A 21,739-nucleotide genomic window follows, 5' to 3' on the forward strand; every position below is an offset into this window, starting at 1 on the left:
GTGGCTACAATTGCAGAAGAGCATCAAAACATTGTCTCTTCATTCCAGCAAGTCATCTAATGACGTCAACTATTTGTTGTTCCTTGTTTTTTAATAGTTTCACTATGAGCCGTCAGCAAGAAATCTGACAAGTTCACTCTAGTGCCACTCTGGAATCCAATGATTCACCAAATCAGGAATGTGCAGACACAGGAAGTGACATAACTGCCTCCCGATCCGTGCCTCTCCAAAGAAAAAAAAGAAAAGAAAAAGAAAGACCACCTGTCCCGGGATCAGACGTGTTGCCATGGAGACGTGGAGTTTCCATAGCATTCGCGCACACAAACGCAGTCGGGGAAAAAGTTCGACTGCTTTTTAACGAGTGCTTGGCATAGACGTCTGTCAGACAGGCTCCGCTGTCATTGGCGGCTGATGTCATTGGCAAATCAGCGAACTTTGACCCAGATGGGCTTGCATGCTCCAAGGGGGCCAGAACAGGTGTCAGGCATTAACGCAGCTACTAATTTTTCAGGCTGCAGCAACTGATATGTGTGCTTCACTCTGTACTGGGAAAATTCAGGCTTTGCAGTTGTGTGTGTGTGTGTGTGTGTGTGTGTGTGTTTGAGTGTGAAAGAGCGAGTACTGTAGCTTATTAGTGTGACTTTTAATGTTCCACTTGTCTGAATGGTTTCAGTGTGCCCGTTCAAAGTCAGGAATCTCTCTTCTTTCACTCTCCGTTCCTCTCCGCCATGCCTTCCCAAACTCCCATGCGCCTGGCCTGCGTTTTGTGCCATTTCTGTGCTTCTCACACTCCGTCTATTGTATCTGTCCCCCTTCTCCTTTCTTTTCGAATTCCTCCAGCGCTCCATAGCCGTCGCTCTCTGACCCCACCTCCCGACGGCTGCGTCTAAATGGTGCGATTGTACGTGTGTGTGCATGTGAACGTCTGTGGAAAGTCTGACGTGAGCGCGGAGAGAGTGTGGCTCGACAGCGCTGCTCAATCCAGGAAACTCCCTTAGAACAACAAGGCATGGCTGACATCCAGAGGGCTCCACTGGAGCCAAAGTTTGTCTCAGACTTCCCCCCAACACACACTCACACTCGCTCGAGAAACTCTCACACATGCGCTCGGTTCGCCTGCACTTCTTTCATTGTCTCGAGAGGTTTTACTGTCTGTGTGGACACTCAATGGCACCTCGGTTCCCCTCGAGGCTGATAGACTCGGCCCGTCTTCCAACAAGAAGACCATTGTACCCTCGTCCGAGTTCCAAACATTGCATCTCCATCCCAGAGTAAAGTCTCGGCTCTGTTTTTTGAGTTGATTTACTGTGGCAGTTGTGATATTTCAGCTATTAAAGATGGATTAGCATTCAAATCTGCGGTTTGACAATGCAAAACCTCGTTTCACTTGTTGTTTTGCACACTGTAGCACGATCGCCATATTTTCTAATTCCCCTGGTCCTCTGTGGTGTCTTAACGCAGCTGTTCGGCTCTATTTGATACTAGTTTACAAGTAGCATTCTGCTGTTCTCCTCTGCGGTATGTCTTCTCTGATTGCTCCTCTGTTTTGGCAACCCTGTTGCTATTCTACAAATATTAGTACATAATATTACACTGTCAACATCTAAAGTTTTGCTGTTGCAGTTTGTCATAAGCACTGTAGCTTAGGTTATTGACTAAACATTGAAAGATACATGGAATCAAAGGCTAGAGAATATTATACTACTTTTGCTATGTAGTATGCATGCATAGAATGGACAAAATATTTGCAAAAGTGTGTAGTATAGCCTATGTAGTGCATGGGATAGTCCCACAATGCAGTGCACTCAACTTGATACAGTACTAGGGCACTATGATTTCCTCAATGCGGAAAACACAGACAGTATTGTGGAATCCAGTCAGAAAAAAATGGAATTTGCTGTATAACGCACCATGGAATGTCACAGAATTTGCCAAGAGTTTGAATAAATCAAGAGTAGGCAAATAAACTTAAATCAAAATGTGATATGGACTTGTGTCTGTGAAATATTAAGCTGCAAAACTAATATTTAAATGTGAATATTGCATGTTTTGTATTTCTCTGTGTAAATGAATGGCGCAGACGCACTTTTTTTTTTTTGCCTCTGCCGCCTCAATATATAAGTACATGAACACACAAACATAATCACTTTGTAAGCATTTTATCATTTCTTTTGAGAAAAAAAACTATCGTCATCTCATATACAAACTTCACAGCAACCTGTCAAAATTTTGGTTTGACTTGAAAAAGTTGTGACAGAAATTTGTTACTTTGTGTAATGATAGTACTGCTACTACTAATAAAATTATTGAAACATTATTTTTAAAGGAATCAGAATTTATTTACCAGAAAATTGTAAATACACAACAGTATTTCTGTAATAAATAAATATATTTTAAGAATAAAATGTATTAAAATGGGATGCAGAAAATGTATGAAAAACACAGAATTGGCCAAAAATAAGATTGAATTTGAAAAAAAAAAAAAACTTTAATAGTGGCTTAATGTCATTTTTGTTAAACTTTTGATAAATTGCAATTGAATTGTGTACGTTTTATGATTTAAATTAAGTACATATGCTTCTTGATTTAATATTTTTTAATTTAGCCATTAAAATACTCAAGAAATATTAAAACATGGAAAAAAAAAAGAATCCTGAAAAAAAATTGGGAAAAAATAAAAATGGATATTATTGTGCCTTGCACTACCATTTATTTATATATATATTATATATATATTATATATATATATATATATATATATATATATATATATAATTATTAGCATGTATTCAATTGATCAAAAGTATAAGGTAAAGCATTCAGAAATATTATTTAAAAATACTCTTGAACTTTCTATTCATCCAAGAATCTTGGAAAAAAAATTGAAATATGAGGCTTTCCAAACAAATATTAAGAAAAACAACTGTTTTCAACATTGATTTTAATAAGACATGTTTCTTGAGCACCAAATATGTCTATTAGAATAATTTCTGAAGGATCATGTGCCACTGAAGACTGGAGTAATGGCAACTTTGTAATCACAGGAATAAATTACATTTTAAAATATATTGAAATATATTTTAAATTGTAATAATATTTCACAATTTTACAGTTTTTTGCCAATTTTTTTAAATCATAAACAGCATAATGAACTTTATTCCTTGTGCAATTTCATTTTGATGCAAGTAATTTATTGACCTATTATTTAAATAGTCTTCAATTAATGTTTTAATTCAAAAAAGCTTTGTAAAAAAGCTATTTTTAAAAGTTCAACATCGTTATTTGAGACAATACTGCAGTATGTCCTTTTTCAATCTGTACTGTTTTATTTACAGTTTTTCACAAGTAGTATACAGCATTCAATGCATTATTTTTTTGCAAACATACAAAACAGGTTGTTCAGAAATTGGCATCATTATGTAACATCCTGCAAATTAATAAGCATATTATTACATGTGAACACCCCTATTTATATAACAGTTATTCAGAATTCGTCATCTTTGCCTGCCCAAAGGAGCAACAATGCTCATTATATTGGTAAACAATGGTTGGCCAATCATAGCAATTTACATATTAAAGGAATAGTTAACCCAAAACTGAAAATTGTCTTTTAATTTTCCCCCATGTCATTCCAAACCTGTTTAAGTTTCTTTCTTATGTTGAACACAAAAGAAGATATTTTAAAGAATGCTGGTAATCAAACAGTTGATAGTCCCCATTGACTACAACAGAAATTCATTCCCTACTATGGAAGTCAATGGGGACCAACAACTCTTTAGTTCTTCAGAATGACATGAGGGTGAGTAAATGAAGACACATTTAAAGCTTCGATTTTACAAGTTTACCATCTTTGTGTACTCTCTAATATGGATTAGCACTTTTATTTGACTACTACTAAGAAAAGCAGCACAACCCTAGTCTCCAGAGCCGTGAGGTTTCAGTTAAATGCAAAGTGTTCAAGATAAAAGAGATGTGTGGGAATGTGTGTGTGTGTGTCTGTGTATCAGAGCACATCCATATGGTGAATGAGTGTCTAACAGACATGTTCAAAGAAAGTCAATGTGTGTGGGAGATAGAGAGAAGTAAAGGCAAGGGTTGTTCTTTATATGTGTGTGTGTTTAAGAGGAAAAGGAGTGTGATAGGGTAGTTGCTTTTCATTCATTTTCAGTCTTTGTTTGTGTGTCAAATGAGAGAAAAGAAGAGATATTTGGGGGTCGTTGTGAGCAGACAGAGATGTGTGTGTGAGGGAGTCAACAGCAGCTCTGTATGGACTCTGCATGCGGAGCAGGGGTCTTCTACTTCAGACGAGCACTTTACTCGGTCCCTGAGGCACCCCGTCTTTCTTCTCCCTCTTTTCAGCGTGTCACAATGAGAAGGCCTCATTTACGGCTAAACAACACACTTTAGAGCCACCACTTCAAATGACCCACATTCTCCCAGACACACAACACCACCGCCATACACCTCACCGGCAACTCGACACCACCGGCTCCATCTAACGGCCTACATTTCCCATTATCCTCTGAGACAAAAAGACTGAGATACCGAACTGACTAACCATTGACTAGGATTGGGAACATTTGTTAAATGTTCAAAAGAAACACTTTTCCACTGCTAAAATTCACTTTTAATGTTCGCCAAGGTTTCTTGCACTAAAATGTAGTTTTCCCAAATTGGTTGCACCAATTTTCCATGTTCCAATTCTACAGGCTGTTTTTGCTACTGTACCTTTAAGAGTTTAATATTACCATGCAGTTTTGCTACGGGGTAGAATAGATAATACATTTTTATTAAAATATCTCTTGTACACGTGCAGTTTTAAATATGCATTGTCAAATGAACAGTAAGCCATCATAACAATGATACGGATTTATGTTTCTCAAAGTACAAAAATGCAGCATCATATTGATTCAGTAACAGACTGATTCAAACTGGTAACTCAAGTTTGCGAATTGTTTTGAATGGGTAATGAAACAACTCAATCATACGAATCATGTCTAGATGACAGATGAATTGCAGTGGAGTTTATTTGTGTGCCTTTGACGTCAACTGCAAATTGTATTGGATTTGTTTTGCTCGCCCTTTTAAAAGTTGACATGCTTGTTTAATTTGCTGTCCAAAGTTTGTGTAATTATATGATTAGTTGCTTTTATTCACATTTAGCATTGTTGTGCACTCTTGTCTGTGACCTTGTCAGATCGAACCTTCCTCCCACCATTTGGAAGATTGTTTTTTTTAGACATTTACTGTTATTTCCATGGATCCCGCAGCTTTTTTTTTGTTCTGTGAATGTGCGTTTTGTCAGGGTAGGTTGTTTTGTTCTGCTCCAGGAAAAGACTCTCTCCTGCTCTGTTAATTTGCTTTGCTCTGCAGATGTGCACATCAGATGTTTTGAATTAAATGCTAGATTGCTCACACAAGGTCAGCTATGAGAACTCAGAATACCTCTCTGTTTGCCTGTGGAGCTGAGAAAGAAAGACTGAATGCGTGTGAGAGAGCACGACTGCGAAGAGCCGTGTGAAAGTACAAAATGGTATTTCTCTAGAAAAAAAAAAACACTTATCTGCTGTTCTTCCCCAGCTTTTTTTGTCTTGTGTGCCCCCTGCAGCCTCATAAGTAAAGCTCAAATGCCTAGTCATTCACACTGACGGCAAACAACAATTTAAATTATGAATGAAATCCAGATGAGGAATTTAAAATGTCATTTGCAGTCTTTATACCTGTGATATTTGTGATGATAATTACTCATGCCAAAAGATGAGTAAAGACATCTGCTGTCTGAAGTGTTTACAACAGTGTCAGATTTTATTTTTTTGTTTTTGTTTTAAAAATTTTTTTTGAGTAACTGAATCAATGTGTTCACAAAATACATTAAATATGAGAAAAATATTAATTGCAATGAATCTACTGACAAACCTAGTCCTAATATGTGATCCTGGACCACAAAACCAGTCATAAGAAAAATTAAGATTCATTATCTGAAAACTGAGTAAATAAGCTTTCCATGATGCATTTGTTTGGTTAATACAATATTTGGCCGAGATACAACTATTTGACAATCTGGAATCTGAGGGTGTGAAAAAAATCAAATATTGAGAAAATCACCTTTGAAGTTGTCCAGATGAAGTTCTTAGCAATGCATATTACTAATCAAAAATTACGTTTTGATAAATTTACAAAATATCTTCATTAAACATGATCTTTACTTAATATTCTAATAATTTTTGGCATAAAACAAAAAAAAATAATAATTTTGACCCATACTATATTTTCAAATATTGCTACAAATATACCCAGTACTACTTGAGACTGATTTTGTGTTCCAGGGTCACATATATGATTAAAATTATTATTATCGAGTATTCTAGATACTGCAACTGCTCAAAAAAATGTTGGAATGACACCATATGTGGTGTTTTCATATTTCCATATTTTTCAAATTTCTGTGCAAAATGTCTGAGACTGAAAATCTGGGACTCAGGATCTAATTGAAATCTTGAGATTTTTTTTTTTTTTTTTTTTTACATAGCGAGATGCAACCATTTGAAAATTTGGAATCTTATGGTGCAAAAAAATCAAAATACTTGAGAAAATCAACTTTTGTTTAAGTTGTTTAAATTGTAGTTCTTAGCAATACATATATGATATATTTACGGTAGGAAATTTACAAAATTGAACATGGAACATAATCTTTACTTAATATATTAATGATTTTTGGCATAAAGGAAAAATCATACCTTGTTTTGCTATTGCTGCTAATTTACCCATGCTACTAAAGACTGGTTTTGTGGTCCAGGGTCACATATTTTCTAAAATATTCATTATTTTTTTATTTTTTTATATTTACCTCATGTTTCACCAAGTAAAACCAAAATCATGAATTGCAAGTCATCATGAGTGCATACTGAAAAATCGAATTCTCTTCTTCTTTCCGCCCTTTCTCTAGGTCCCGATTATCATTGCTTTGATTCATGTGGGTCATGGAGCCGCAGAGCTTGGGTTTGTAGGAGAGCTCCAGAACCGCACAGCTAGACAGATGAACTGCATGGAAAACCAGGAATACCCTCACAACAGCTTCTGCTGCAAAAACTGTGAAGCTGGTAAGTAACAGTGAAGATCCATTTCTGAAGTTCCTATCAAACCGTGAGAACTTCCCTTGTAAAGGCAAGTAAATGTAAACACAAATGACTCAGTTCGCTCAAAGCGAAGATTTTAAAGTAAATTAAAGCATAAGCTTGTTTTCAAGATGTTTAAAATGGCTCTCCAGGCTTTGTTGGTGAAGCGCTGACATTTATCTGTCAACGTTGCTATTAAGAGTATCATTCTCTGTTGAAAATAACAGAATGGTTATTAACTTGGCATTCTCATTCATAAAACTGTTTCATCATAAAGCTGTCTCTTGAGAGATATTTTAAGGTTTGTGCTGACGGAGGTGTTCATAAATACACAAAAAAGTAGATTCTTGAAGAAAAAAGTTAATTGGTACTTAAAATGTGCTTATTGTAAAATTTTCATATGTAAAATGCTAATTAATAATTTAATACTAGATGGTGTGTGTCAGAATACATACAAAGAAAAAAAACATTTTAAAAGATATTTTTAATGCAACAAAAATTGCATTAAACATCTGACTAAATGTTGCATTCTATGGTCTTATTGAAAAATGTACTTATTGTTAATGGCATAAACACACTTACATTTGATTCTTGAAGAAAAAAGTTTGTTTACTTAAAATAAGTCATTATTGTACATTTTTAATGTGGAAAATGCTAATTAATAATTTAACACTAGATGATTAATGTCAGAATACATACCAAGAAAAAAAACATCAAAAATTGCATGAAACATTCTGTGGTCTTATTTAAATAGTTTTTAAATTTTTTTTATGAAAAAATACACTAAACAAAATGGATAATATGAGAAATGCTAATTAATTTTATCGAATACATATCAATAAAAAACATTTTAAAAGACATTTTAATGCAACAAAATTGCATGAAAAATCTTTTGCATTTTGTGATCTTATTGAAAAAAAAAAGGTTACTTTAAAATGTACTTATTGCTGTTTTTACGAAAATAATGCCATAAATACTCTTAAAAATAGAGAAAAAAAATTATGGTTACTTAATTATTGTACACTTTTCATATGAAAAATGCTAATTAATTATTTTATTGTCGGAATACATAACAAGAAAAACCTTTCAAAAGACATTTAATACAAAAAAAAGTGCATAAAACATATTTGACTAAATGTTGCATTCTGTGGACTTATTGAAAAAAGTTACTTTAAAAATGTACTTAATGTTAGCTATTTTTATGAAAAATAATAGGATAAATACACTTATAAAATAGATTCTTGCAAAGAAAACATATTTGGTTAATGAGAAATGCTTACTAATAATTTAATACCAGATGATCGGTTTCAGAATATATACCAAGAGAAGACATTTTAATGCAACAAACTTACTTTAAAGATTTAATAAGTGTAACTTGTTAGCTATTTAATGAAAATTAATGACATAAAAGCACTCAAAATATATTTTTTGAAAAAAAAAAAAAAAAAAAGTTTATGGTTACTTAAAATGTACTTATTGTACATTTTTCATATTATAAATTGTAATTAATTTAATACTATGTGATTAGTGTCAGAATATATACCAAGAAAATAAATTTTAATTCAACAAAAATTGCATGAAACGTCTCTGATTAAATGTTGCTTTCCTGTGGTCTTGTTGAAAAAAAGGGTTGTTTAAAATGTACTTACTATTCTTAAGGCAAATTTTTCAGATGAGGAATGCTAATTAATTTTTGAACACTAAATCACTGGTGTCGTCATAAAAATGTTGGTGTCGTCATAAAAAAATACTTTTGTCAAATGTTGCATTCTGTGGTCTTAATAATAGTTATTTTAAATAAGTTTGATTATAAATAAGAACTTGTTCCTATTCTGCTTTTCCTCAACTGCCATATCTTGAGATCTGATGTCTGTTATAATATGTTTTCCATTCACAGGAACTTATGTGAAAGAGAAATGTAGCAGGGACCAGGAAAAAGGCATTTGCTCTCCGTGTGAGAAGGGCGCATATGCCGAGCACCCCACAGGCATGGAGCAGTGTCTGCAGTGCAGCCAGTGCCACAGAGGTAAAATTCTCCATTTTCCTCTCTAAACCAGTCATTTAACCCGGAGTTTGAGTCAATATCACAATTACATGTTTGACAAAGGCAAGGCCAGAGTCAAAGTTGTGTGTGATTCAGGTCTGCGACTGGCACGTGGAGATGCAGAAATCTCAACCTTCTGCTTTTGTAATTGATTGTTGAGTTTTCCAGTAGACAGCCATCTGTAGTCTGCACTGACTCTCTGGAGAAGCAGAGCACTCAGGAATGTAACATTTATACATCTCGAATGAATAATGGAACACACATGGTCCTTGGCATGCTGGGAAGGCAGTAACGCAACCCATCGCTGGTGACTACTGGACAAACAATTAACATCTGAATTTGCTGTCGGAAAAGTGAAATTACAAAATTTCAGCGATGATATAACCGTTCTGGCATCTGAATTATTTGCTTTTGGAAATTCAGACGCGCCTTTTGTACAGGATGGAAAAATGTGCGGCACACTGTGATCTCCAAGTGAGACGGCACATTGATCTGAAGCACATTGAACCCATCGCAGAAAGCTCCGCTGTGACAGCCCATTCTTCTGCAGAGCTATTTAGTCTGTCTCTGGTTCCTATGAAGTCAAAGCCATCCATTAAACTGCTGTTTATTTTGATTGGACAGCCACATTCACCGTTTATTTAGTCATTTGATTTACCTAAACACTCCCACAAGACCCTACTGCTTGTTCGGATCCAAACTTTGTTGTAAACACTACATATTCGTATAAACAAAATCTCACTCGCCCATTTAGACAATGAGCCTCCCTTAGGATTCTCAAGAGGGACGGGGACATAAGCAGGCCTCGTGAATAGAGCTGAGTCTAGTGTTTCCTGTGCCGGACACCTCGCTCCTGGGAATCTGATCTCCTAATGTTACACGTCCTGGGTGTGGCCCCACTCCTGTGTTCTTTCGCTAGCCGTTTGTGTGTGTATGAATGACTGAACTATCCTCTAGTTTATGCACACCTTTGTGTCTCTTGTCCAAGGTTTGTGTGTGTGTGTGTGTGTGTGTGTGTGTGTGTGTGTGTGTGTGTGTGTGTGTGTGTGTGTGTGTGTGTGTGTGTGTGTGTGTGTGTGTGTGTGTGTGTGTGTTTTAGGATGATGCAGGGCGTGCCTGTATCATGTGGCGTCTTGTTCGGAATCTATTTTGCACAATTAATCACTCCCAGGTTAGCCCTTCTGCTTGCTGAGTCACAAGGGTGTGTTGATTAAGACTTTCCATGCAGTTTAGCTGTTTTCTGAGGCAGATGTTAGTTGTACTAAATATAAATAGAATCCAATTCTGGATTGAAACTGCATCTGGATTGATCAAACATTTATCCAATTATTCATTTAAACATTGATTCATTTTTTTAAATCAAAATTTGGATCGAATCTGGATCAGGATCTGGATTTATCCAAAATGTAAATATTTAGTTTTACTCTGCAGATGTGCATTTCAGCTGTCTTCTTAGAGATTAGTTGTAACAATAATACTTGGCAACCTTTTCATTTAAATTTGGATTGAATATGGATTAGGATCTGGATTTATCAAAAATGTAAATATTTTATGTTGCCCTGCAGCTTTGCATTTCAGCTGTCTTCTTAGATATTTTTTGAATAGTGATACTTTTGAACCTTTTTTTTTCTAAATTTAGATTGAATCTGGATCAGGATCTGGATTTATCAAAAATGTAAATATTTTCTGTTACCCTGCAGCAGTGCATTTCAGCTGCCTTCTTAAGGATTAGTTTTAAAAATAATACTTTGCAACCTTTTTTTTATCTAAATTTCGATTGAATTTGGATCAGGATCTGGATTTATCAAAAATAAAAATATTTTGTTACCCTGCAGAGATGCATTTCAGCTGTCTTCTTAGAGATTTGTTTGAATAAAAATACTTTTGAACCTTTTTTGTCTAAATTTGGATTGAATCTAGATCAGGATCTGGATTTATCAAAAATGTAAATATTTTCTGTTACCCTGCAGCAGTGCATTTCAGCTGTCTTCTCAAAGATTAGTTTTAACAATAATACTTTGCAAACATTTTTTATCTAAATTTGGATTGAATCTGGATCAGGATCTGGATCTATCAAAAATGTAAATGTTTCATGTTACCCTGCAGCAGTGCATTTCAGCTGTCATCTTAGAGATTTGTTTTAACAATAATAGTTATAAATCTTTTTTTAACTAAATTTAAATTGAATCTGGATCAAGATCTGGATTTATCTGAAATGTATATTATTCATTTTACCTTTAGAGGTGCATTTCTAATGTCCTCCTAGACAGATATTAGTTTAAATTATTATTTAATCTAAATTTCATTAAAATTGGATCACAATCTGAATTTATCCAACATTAATCAGTAATCCATTTAACTTTTGAAAGGTGCATTTTGCCTTTTCTCTTGCATATGGATTGACAGTTCACCCTTCAAATGTGTGTTAAGACTGACTTTCTATTCCAGCTGCTCTCTGAGGCAGTTGTTAGTTGTAACAGACAGACACTCAATCATTCTCTCTAAATCTGAATCAAATCTGGAATGATCCAACATTCAGATCACTATTTAGAGACATGTGTTCCATGCATTTGAACTGTTTGCGGAGGCAAAAAACCATTAGGTCCATTACGATTACCTCGCTCACCTTTTTGCTTCTCTTCCTTCCTTTACAGATCAAATTGTGGTTGCAGAATGCACCAGCACAAGCAACACAAAGTGTGAATGCAAACCCGGTACCTTCTGCCTGCCGGACGAGCCATGTGAAGTGTGCAAGAAATGTGCCAAGTGAGTTTTTCCTCTGGAACATGCTCTTCCCATTTGACCTCTGCTCTGCAGCACAACACCCAGATGAAAGCAGCCAGATCTGACGCTATCACCTTCTATTCTCTTAACCTTTTAGCCCCAGCCTCTGCTTTAGATCACCACATCCAATGAGTCAGATCCCTTTCCCACTGATTCACCCTCTCCACCTTTAACCCCTGGGGCTATTACTGTGCTATTCATAATGACAATCACTTTAAGACTCCTATTTTAGGCCTTTGGCTTCACACCTTTTCTAAAAGGCATATTTTTGACTGTGGTTTTGCAGGTGCAAAGCTGACGAGGAAGAAGTAAGCCGTTGCACTGCGACATATAATACCAAGTGCAGGAAACGAAACTCTCCTCCGACTGAAGGTCCAACGGACAAGCCCTCGGTATCAAATAACACTCATACTATAGGTAAGGCAAACACATGCATACAAAAGTCTAAAATTAACCTTGACATTAATTACACTGCATCATGTAATAAATCAAGGAAATGTTTAATCGTTTCTTCTTTTTCAGCGATCGTTATACCACTTCTTTTATTTCTGCTGATATTCATCCTGCTTGTAATATATTTCTTCTGTAAAAGACGTCAACGTCAACTAAGCGGTATGTTAAAAATCCTTTTTTATTCCTTGTATTAAATGTATGTGTATCATTTATTGTACATTGTACAACATTTAATGCATAGTCTAATGTCATAGAGGTACAATTGATTTTCCACTTTGCAGATCTATTGAAATTGCGGTAACACTTTACAATAAGGTTCATTAGTTAACATTAGTTAACCACATTAGTTAACATGAACTAATAATGAACTGCACTTATACAGCATTTATTAATCTTTGTTAATGTTAATTTCAACATTTACTAATGCATTATTAAAATTTTGTTAACATTAGTTAATGCAGCGTGAACTAACATGAACAAACAATGAACAACTGTATTTCCGTTAACTAACGTTAATAAAGATTAGTAAATACAGTAACAAATGTATTGCTCATGGTTAGTTCATGTTAGTTAATACAGTAACTAATGTTTAACTAATGAACCTTATTGTAAAGTGTTACCGAAATTGCTTTAAATACATATGTTTCATGGACATACTTGCTGTCAACTTTATTTCAGATGCTCCTGGTGATTTAAAAGAAGTGAAGATTCCTATTGTAAGTGTTTGTTGGCTTTTTATGCATTATTTTGAATTACACTACCAGTCAAAAGTTTTTGAACAGTAAGTGAACAGTCTCTTCTTCTCACCAAGTCTGCATTTATTTGATCCAAAGTAAAGCAAAAACAGTACAAATTAGATTAGAAAAATTAATATTTTTACTATTTAAAATAACTGTTTTATATACATATAATAAAAAAAATGTATTCCTCTGATTTCAAAGCCAAATTTTTAGCATCATTACTCAATCACATGATCTTTCAAAAATCATTCTAATATTCTGATTTTCTGCTCAAAAAACTTTTATGTCGAAAACAGCTGAGTAAAAAATTTTTTTCAGGTTTCTTTAAATGGAAAATTCAGAAGAACAGCATTTATCTGAAATATAAATCTTTTATAACATTATAAATGTCTTTATCATAATTGTTTGATTAATTTAAAATGTAATTTTTAATTTATTTAAATTAATTTAAATTTTGTTTAATACATTTTAATTTAAGTAAAAGTGTTAATTTCTATGATTTTCTTCACAACAACAACAAAAAAATTATACTGACTCCAAGCTTTTGAATGGTGTAGTGTATGTTACAAAAGCTTTTTTTTTTATTTCAGATCAATACTGATCTTTGGATCTTTCTATTCATTAAAGAAACCTAAAAAAATTGGTAAAAAAAAAACTGTTTTAAATATTGATGAAAATAATAATAAAATGTTTCTTAAACAGCAAATCTGCATAATTAGTTAGTAATCTCAAGGGTTCACACAAAACAGGGGGAATCCGCTTTTAGCTATTATGCCGCCCGCAGTTGAAACCAGCTTCCAGAAGAGATCAGATGTGCTAATACATTAGCCACATTTAAATGCAGACTCAAAACTCATCTGTTCAGTTGTGCATTTATTGTCCAAACAGACTGCATTATTTTATGTATAATCATTTTACTGTGCTAATTAATTTTAAAATCACTTTTTTAAATCATCTTAAATGTTCTTAAATTCACTGTTTTTATTGTTGTGATTATTATTTTAAATTTTTGATTTTTATGCTATTATGATTTTAATTCCTTTTATGTACAGCACTTTGAATTGCCATTGTGTATGAAATGTGCTATATAAATAAACTTGCCTTGCCTTGCATATTAGAATGATTTCTGAAGGATCAGGTGACACTGTTGACTGGAGTAATGATGCTGAAAATGTAGCTTTGATCACAGGAATGAATTACATTTTAAAATATATTCAAATAGAAAACAGTTATTTTAAACAGTAAAACATATTTCACACTAATACTGCTTTTGCTGTTTTTGGAGAGCAGAAGAGACTTCTTTAAAAAAAAAAAACAATAAAAATCTTACTGTTCAAAAACTTTTGACTGGTAGTGTAGGTTAATGTTACTCTCTGATGCTGCAAAAAAAACTGCAAAAAAAATAATAATATTTAAAAAAAATAACTAAACTAAAAATAACTTAACTAAAATACAGTTTACCAAAATATTTTTTACTAAATTATTTACGTTAACTTACAGTTTTAATCTATTGTTGTTTATGACATTACTTAGGATGAGCGCCCAAGATCAGAAGAGGAACAAGAGAACAGCCGCAATGCTGGATTAGAGAGGGAAGAGGGGCAACGCCCAGAGTCCCGCCCCTTGCTGACGCAAGAAACGCAGGAAACAGGCACCAAGAGCATACCAGTGGAGGATGAGGACCGAGGATTGGGCGACAGCTTGCCAAACACTACCAGCTCTTCCCAAACTAGTCTAACTGTTCTGCCTCCTGCAGTCTACGAGGAATCGCCACGATCCAGTCCCCCAGCCCCAAGACAGACGGAGACAGTTACAGAGCCATGGGCACAGGTAAGTCAAAACTGGGATTTTTTTTTTGCAGTGAAATAGCAAGATGGTGCCTGCAGATATATGGAAAGATTCTTGTTCTCAAGCAGAAGTCTTTATTTACTAAAAATGTAACTGAATTCACAACATTGCTAACCTGATTTTTTTCTTTATTTAATAGGATGATGGTCCTCCCAGAAGACTTGTTCCTTTACTTGGTAAGATACTCTTCTCTCAGACACGGTATTTGAAGAATGTATAAGACATAAAAGGAAATGACAAAAACATACAAATAATAGAAAAAGATATGCTACCGTTCAAATGTTTTGGGTTGATCATAATCATTTATTTATTTTTTTTCAAATGAAATGTCATTTATGCTCACCAAGGCTGCATTAATTTGATCAAAAATACAATAAAAACAGTAATATTGTGAAATATTATTACAATTTCAAATAACAGCTTTCTATTTTAATACATCTTAAAATGTAGTTTATTCTTGCAATTTTAAAGATGAATTTTCAGCAGCATTACTTCAATACAGTCTTCTACAGTCTTCAATGATTGATCCATCAGAAATCATTACTAAATCACTGTATTATTTCTGATGGAGCAATCACCATTTTTTTAAAGAAGTCTTGTCTGCTCACCAAGTCTGCATTTATTTGATCCAAAGCACAGCAAAAACAGTACAATTTTGAAATATTTGAATATTTAAAATAACTGTTTAAAAATAACAATTTCAATATATTATAAAATGTGATTTTTTCCTGTGATTTCAAAGCTGAATTGTTTAGCATTATTACTCCAGTGACATGATCCTTCAGAAATCATTCTGATTTGCTACTCAAAAACATTTATTTATTAATATTATTATGTGGACAACAGCTGAGTAGAATATTTTCAGGTTTCTTTGAGTATAAAGCATTTATCTGAAATAGAAATCTTTTGTAACATTATAAATGTCATTTTTTAATTAATTTAAAGACTTTTTAAATTAAAGTATTCATTTCTATTATTTCTTTAACAAAAAAAAAATATGCTGATCTTTTGGATCTTTCAATTCATCAAAGAATCCCTAAAAAAAGTACTTAGCTGTTTTAAATATTGATAATAATAATAAAATGTTTCTTGAACAGCAAATCAGCATATTTGAATGTTTTCTGAAGGATCATGTGATGCTGTTGACTGGAATAATGATACTGAAAATGTAGCTTTGATCACAGGAATAAATTACATTTTAAAATTTATTCAAATAGAAAGCAGTTATTTTAAATAGTAAAAATATTTCACATTACTGCTTTTTGGATCAAATAAACATTATGAATTTTACTGTCTAAAAACTTTTGACTGGTAGTGTAGGTTAATATTACTCTCTGATGCTGCAAACGTTATATTCTTTTTTATATATATTTAATTCCTGCAATGTTAAAGATACATTTTCAGCATCATTACTCCAGTCTTCAGTGTCACTTGATCCACCAGAAATCATTCTAATATGCTGATTTAGTAAATGAGAATTCATAGAACAGCATTTATTTGAGAAATAGAAAACTTCAATTATATAAATGTCATGAGTATGACTTTATCAATTTAATGCATCACTGCAGAATAAAATAGTAATTACTTAAAAACCTCAAACTTTTGAACGGTGGTGTTTAAAGTGGAAAAAAAACCTTAATTCTGTATCTTAATTAATCCTAACCCTAATTACAAGTACAGAACGCACCCTTTTGACTAATATAATTAGTTCCTTTCAAGTTCATATTCCAAACAGGCCATTAGACATGTTCTGAAGTCTTATTGCTCTGATTTAACAGGTGAGGAGGAGTCGCTAAGCAAGAGTTTCGACCTGTTTGACACCCTGGATGTCCGGTACCACAACAAGTTCTTCCGTAGCATCGGCGTGAGCGACAACGCCATCAAGGTGGCCGAAACGCAACACCCTGTGGACAAAGTCTACGACCTCCTGCGGGTTTGGATGCAGAAAGAAGGCCTGCGGGCAAACATCAACACGTTACTAAACGCTCTTCTAGACCTGGACCAGCGGTATTCAGCAGAACACATCGCCTCCAAAGCAGTAGAACGAGGCTACTACAAATATGAGTGACGTCTCTTGAAGACTGCAAGATATTTGTTGCTTAAAAAATAAACTAAATGATGGAGAGGTGTCGGTCTCATGGAGACGTTGGAGAAACACCTCTCTGTAGCGCCCAAGTTGGGTTTAGAAGCCAACACTGGACCTTTTTTGGAGGATTTACACTGGCTAGCAGCAGAGGGCGCTGTGTTCCCTCTTAATCGTGCATTGTAGTGTTACTTGATGCACTGGCCTCAGGCTTTTAAACTACCGGTTGGTCCAAAGCCTACGTTTAGATGGTTAAGCCAAGACAAGTGTATTTAGTTCTGTGTTCATACTGACAGGCACAAACTGTTCACAAGCTTCACACTACATGTAATCACTTCAGTTCTTAGCTACAAACCTTGTATGAACTCGGTTACAAATACCCTTCAATATGAGTTTAAAACTTGGTTTTGGATTTCAAATCACTCAGCAATTAAAGGTTTCAGTTCGGAACAAGGTTATTATGGAATATCTCAAATGCCAGTCTGTGAAAGGTGATTTCTGATTTTGTTCCCCACACAAATCTGTTAGGTGCAAGGGCGAGATGTTTTCAACCTTCTCGGCCTTTCTTGCCTGTTCCGTTTTCCTTATTTATATTGAAATAAGTGATGTAACGTTATTTATTTGTATTGTCTAATTCCGTATTATTTATACCTGTTACCAATATTCACCTGCAGTAAGTGTTCCTGAAGCATTTATCGACTGAGAATCCTTCGGTTTTTCCACAAGCAGATCTTCCTGTAGTTTTTCTGTTGATAAAAAGACATTTCTTTATTTACCCCGAGTGCGTCCCTTACTACAGACGCATTTCTTGTTAAACGAATGACAAAACGTGTCCTTAGCTGTGGATGGTTATATTCCCGGCAAATTGTTGTTTAAAGAAAGGCTTGAAAGAGTACCACGGTCAGTATCTCTTGGACGCTTTGTATCTGCTTCCACAAGTTGAATTAATTCGAGGATCAGGAGGCATTTCAAACTGCTCGCTGTTCTTGTTTTTATATGCGGTAGTGCACAGGTACGTGTTTTTTAAATAGTTACAAGATGAAGGAAATTTATGCTCACCCACAAACTACTTTTGTCTAGTATGTACATAGTTAAGAATTCTATTAAACGAAACTAATAGATATATTTATGCAAGCCCTAAAAGCACAAGGTCATGAAGTACTGCCTATGACTAAATAAAAATCGAACCGAAGGAACAAATTGAGATTAAAACGGACAAACGGAATAAATGTTGTTTTATCGAAATAAATAGGGCTTAATTCATTTACGTAGTAGTAAATGAACTGTGATGTCTGACTCGGCTGTATAGCTATGTAGCTGTATTGGTGTATGAAATATTATACTTTAAGAACAGATCTCAGATCAGCTTCGCCTTTAAAAAGATTCGTAAAGCTGACATTCAGAACAAAATGGCTCCCCCTCCCTTCCCGGTGTAATTATGAAATTGTAGAGCTGTCGTACAGTGCAGGCACTGCCACCTATTGACATAGAGTTGAAGAGCAATAGAAAAAAACCTGCATCAATTTCAAGGGACCTTTTTCACATCTTAACAGCATTTTCTTCAAATCTTTTATCTTTTTTTTGCACTGAATTTAACATTGAGTCTCTTCATGATGTAGGTGCAGGAGTTTTTACCTCTGAGCAGTTCAGTGCCATCTGTTTTTATAAAAAATATTTTGTTTTTATATTGACTCCACATTGTTCCTGCCTTGATGCCTAACACAGACGCATGCCTCAGTGCTCGCTCATTCTATGCTTCGTTTGCCCAATGTCTCTCTATGAGTAGAATTTTTGTATCTCCTTTTCCCCTTAGACAATTGTTTATGAATGTAAAATGTTTGCTGTTGCAAAGTTGTTGTAGAATGTTTTTGTTTTCAAATAAAATGAAACAAAAATTACCAAAGTTTTCCTGCCAAGTTCATCCATCAGACGTCTCCTTCACAGAAAAGTGAAGATATGGTGTTATGTTTAAATACTGATTACATAATAATCTCTAAATAATTTTGCAATAATTTTTGCAATCTCCTATCGTTTTAAAATATATAGGGAACACTTCAGTTGCATTGCTGTCTACGCAGGGTTAGAAAGCTCTTGGATTTCATCAAAAATATCTTAATTTGTGTTCTGAAGATGAAGGTCTTACAAGTTTAGAACAACATGAGGGTGAGGAATTAATGACAGAATTTTCATTTTGGGTGAAGTGTTAAGTGTTTCTTGAAAAGAGAACGATATGCAGTGACGTATTAAGACTTTCAATATGAAACATCAAAATGAAAAGCAATTTTTACAAAGTCATTGAATGTACAAGGATAAATGTGACTCTGGACTACAAAACCAGTCTTAAGTAGTATGGGTATATTTGTAGCAATAGCCTAAAATACATTATGTGTCAAAATTATCCTTTTTTTTTTAATGCCAAAATCATTAGGATATTAAGTAAAGATCATGTTCCATGAAGATATTTAGTAAATTTCCTACCGTATATATATATCAAAACTTAATTTTTGATTAGTAATATGCATGCATTTGGACAACTTTAAAGGTGATATTCTCAATATTTAGATTTTTTTGCACCCTCAGATTCTAGATTTTCAGTTGTATTTCGGCCAAATTTGATCCTATCCTAACAATCCTAAATTTGAAAACAATAACCCTTGTGACTGATTTTGTGGTCCAGGGTCACATATACAGTGATGAAATCATCTAGGTTAATTAGGGTTACTTTATGTCCATTGTAATAGAAAAATATACAATCTTTCAAAATATATTTTAATTAAATAACAAGAACCACTGTACAGATGCTGACAGTATGAAGATCTGAGGTATCAAGGTGCCAAACGTGTTTTCTGCCAGCAAATCTTTATGTAATATCTATCTCCAGGTTGTCTGAAACAGTGAAACACTGCCTGTAGCGACTCTACAGCTGTCATGATATAAATCCGAGTTCTTAGGCTTTATGGAAGGTGTGTTGTCCGCACTCAGCTGGACATTTCCAAACGCCTCTGCAGGCTCCTGCTGACTCTAAGAACTTCCGGTAGACTTGGGCCAATCCATGGAGACAGAAACCACATTCCCTGAGGCAAGAGGCTGTGTAAACTCCTGGAATATAGACGTTTTTCCTGAACACAGAAGTAAATCCGACTCTTAACTGAAAGAATGCTTTGCATTTCCGGTCTGCATTGTTTCTAGTCAAATTAGGGTATATTCCGAGCTAATAAACTAATGTTAAACCTATTAAAATGTTTTTAAAAAGCACATGGCTCCATAGCGCCATCACTTGGCAATGTCGCAAATGACCGTCATTTGTCAGTGCCTCACTTTAATGAGTGTGTAGATGACACGAAACAGCGGATGTTAGCTACATTAAAAACAGATGGACGCTATTTGAATGGGTTCCTATGGAAACCGGAACAGAAAAGCATTCAATCTGCCGTTAGAATTCGTAATGGCGGCGCTCATCGTTTACTCAGGAAAAAGGTCTATATGAGACATAAAAGCACAGCCAAATAATCATCAAATAATATTGTTGCTCTCCACAAACTCTCATTCATTTTCTAATTGCTAATTGCGAGGCTTAGTGGTATTTTTCCACCTTATTCTTACGCGGAAGTATGCCTATGGACGAGACTTCCGGTTCATTAGCCGCAAATAAACAATGTGAGGTAAACGGTAAAAAATTGCACTACAAACCAGCGTGTTTATAATTACCATAAAAATATTGTAAAACACACCAATGTGCAATAGCAAGCAGCAAAACAAGCTGTTTTGTACAAATATACCCTGACCAGACAGCCAGGACCTTGTCCTTTTGTACAGCTAAAAATAACTGGACGCAGATGAGACCGGAAGAGGGCGCGCCCGCGCTTACGGGAAAAATAAGGTGGGTACGCGCAGGAAACAGTTTATGCTAGAAGATACAGCTCTGGCTACTGGGCATGCGTGTAGACGTTAATAAAACACAATATAATAGGTAGAAACATTAATTTCATTGTTAGTTTCCGGTCGGAGACGCATCCCTTGTAGTTACAACCGCAGAAAACCGTACGTAGGTATATGAATTTGTACTTTGTTGTAATGTTAATACATTTAGAGTGCATTTTCTGTAAATGAGAGACTTCCGGTTCACTGGCTGCTCTAGGGAAATCATGAAAAGAATAACAAGTGCAGTAAACCTTAAAACTGTTCCACTACAAACCAGTGTGTTCATAATTAATATAATACAATAATATGGCTAGACACATCAGTTTGCACTTATTAAGCAGCAAAACAAGCTGTTTTGATAGAGGGTTTGCACTTACATTATGGTTTGGTTGGTTACTCGATGCATGGCCATATTGGAGATATGTTGTTTACATCCATATCGGATGTAAACAAAAGCATTAATTGCATGGTTAATGTACTAATAATTACGTTTTTCTACTAATTTATGCTGTCTAAACCATGGAAAAAAATGTGTGGATGCTGCTAAATCATATAGAGAAGGACTTAGTAAGCGGGAAAGGGCACAATAGTTTGACAGACTATTAAGATATTAGCCTAATTTTTCACCTACCTGACCGGAAATTATAAAAACAAACAAATATTGTCAAGATTCATGCCCTGGAAATCCTGGTTCAGTTTGGCCAACCACAAACGCATTTTGTTCCTCAGACAGTATTTGCATTCTTTTCCT

General features: G+C 34.5%; 1 protein-coding gene across 1 annotated transcript in view; it reads left to right on the top strand.

Annotated features, from left to right (window-relative positions):
- tnfrsfa (tumor necrosis factor receptor superfamily, member a) overlaps window positions 1-18,950 on the top strand; it is a 29,833-nt gene extending 10,883 nt beyond the window's left edge. Inside the window, exons 2-10 of the mRNA XM_073824402.1 lie at window positions 6,947-7,100; window positions 9,013-9,141; window positions 11,814-11,925; window positions 12,230-12,360; window positions 12,466-12,555; window positions 13,075-13,112; window positions 14,670-14,966; window positions 15,124-15,160; window positions 16,763-18,950. Coding sequence (XP_073680503.1) covers window positions 6,947-7,100; window positions 9,013-9,141; window positions 11,814-11,925; window positions 12,230-12,360; window positions 12,466-12,555; window positions 13,075-13,112; window positions 14,670-14,966; window positions 15,124-15,160; window positions 16,763-17,052 — 1,278 coding nt within the window. The 3' untranslated portion in view covers window positions 17,053-18,950. The remainder of the gene's footprint in view (window positions 1-6,946; window positions 7,101-9,012; window positions 9,142-11,813; window positions 11,926-12,229; window positions 12,361-12,465; window positions 12,556-13,074; window positions 13,113-14,669; window positions 14,967-15,123; window positions 15,161-16,762) is intronic.
- Window positions 18,951-21,739: the final 2,789 nt, after the last annotated feature.

Source organism: Garra rufa, chromosome 19 (genome assembly GCF_049309525.1).
Source record: "Garra rufa chromosome 19, GarRuf1.0, whole genome shotgun sequence".
NCBI lineage: Eukaryota > Metazoa > Chordata > Actinopteri > Cypriniformes > Cyprinidae > Garra > Garra rufa.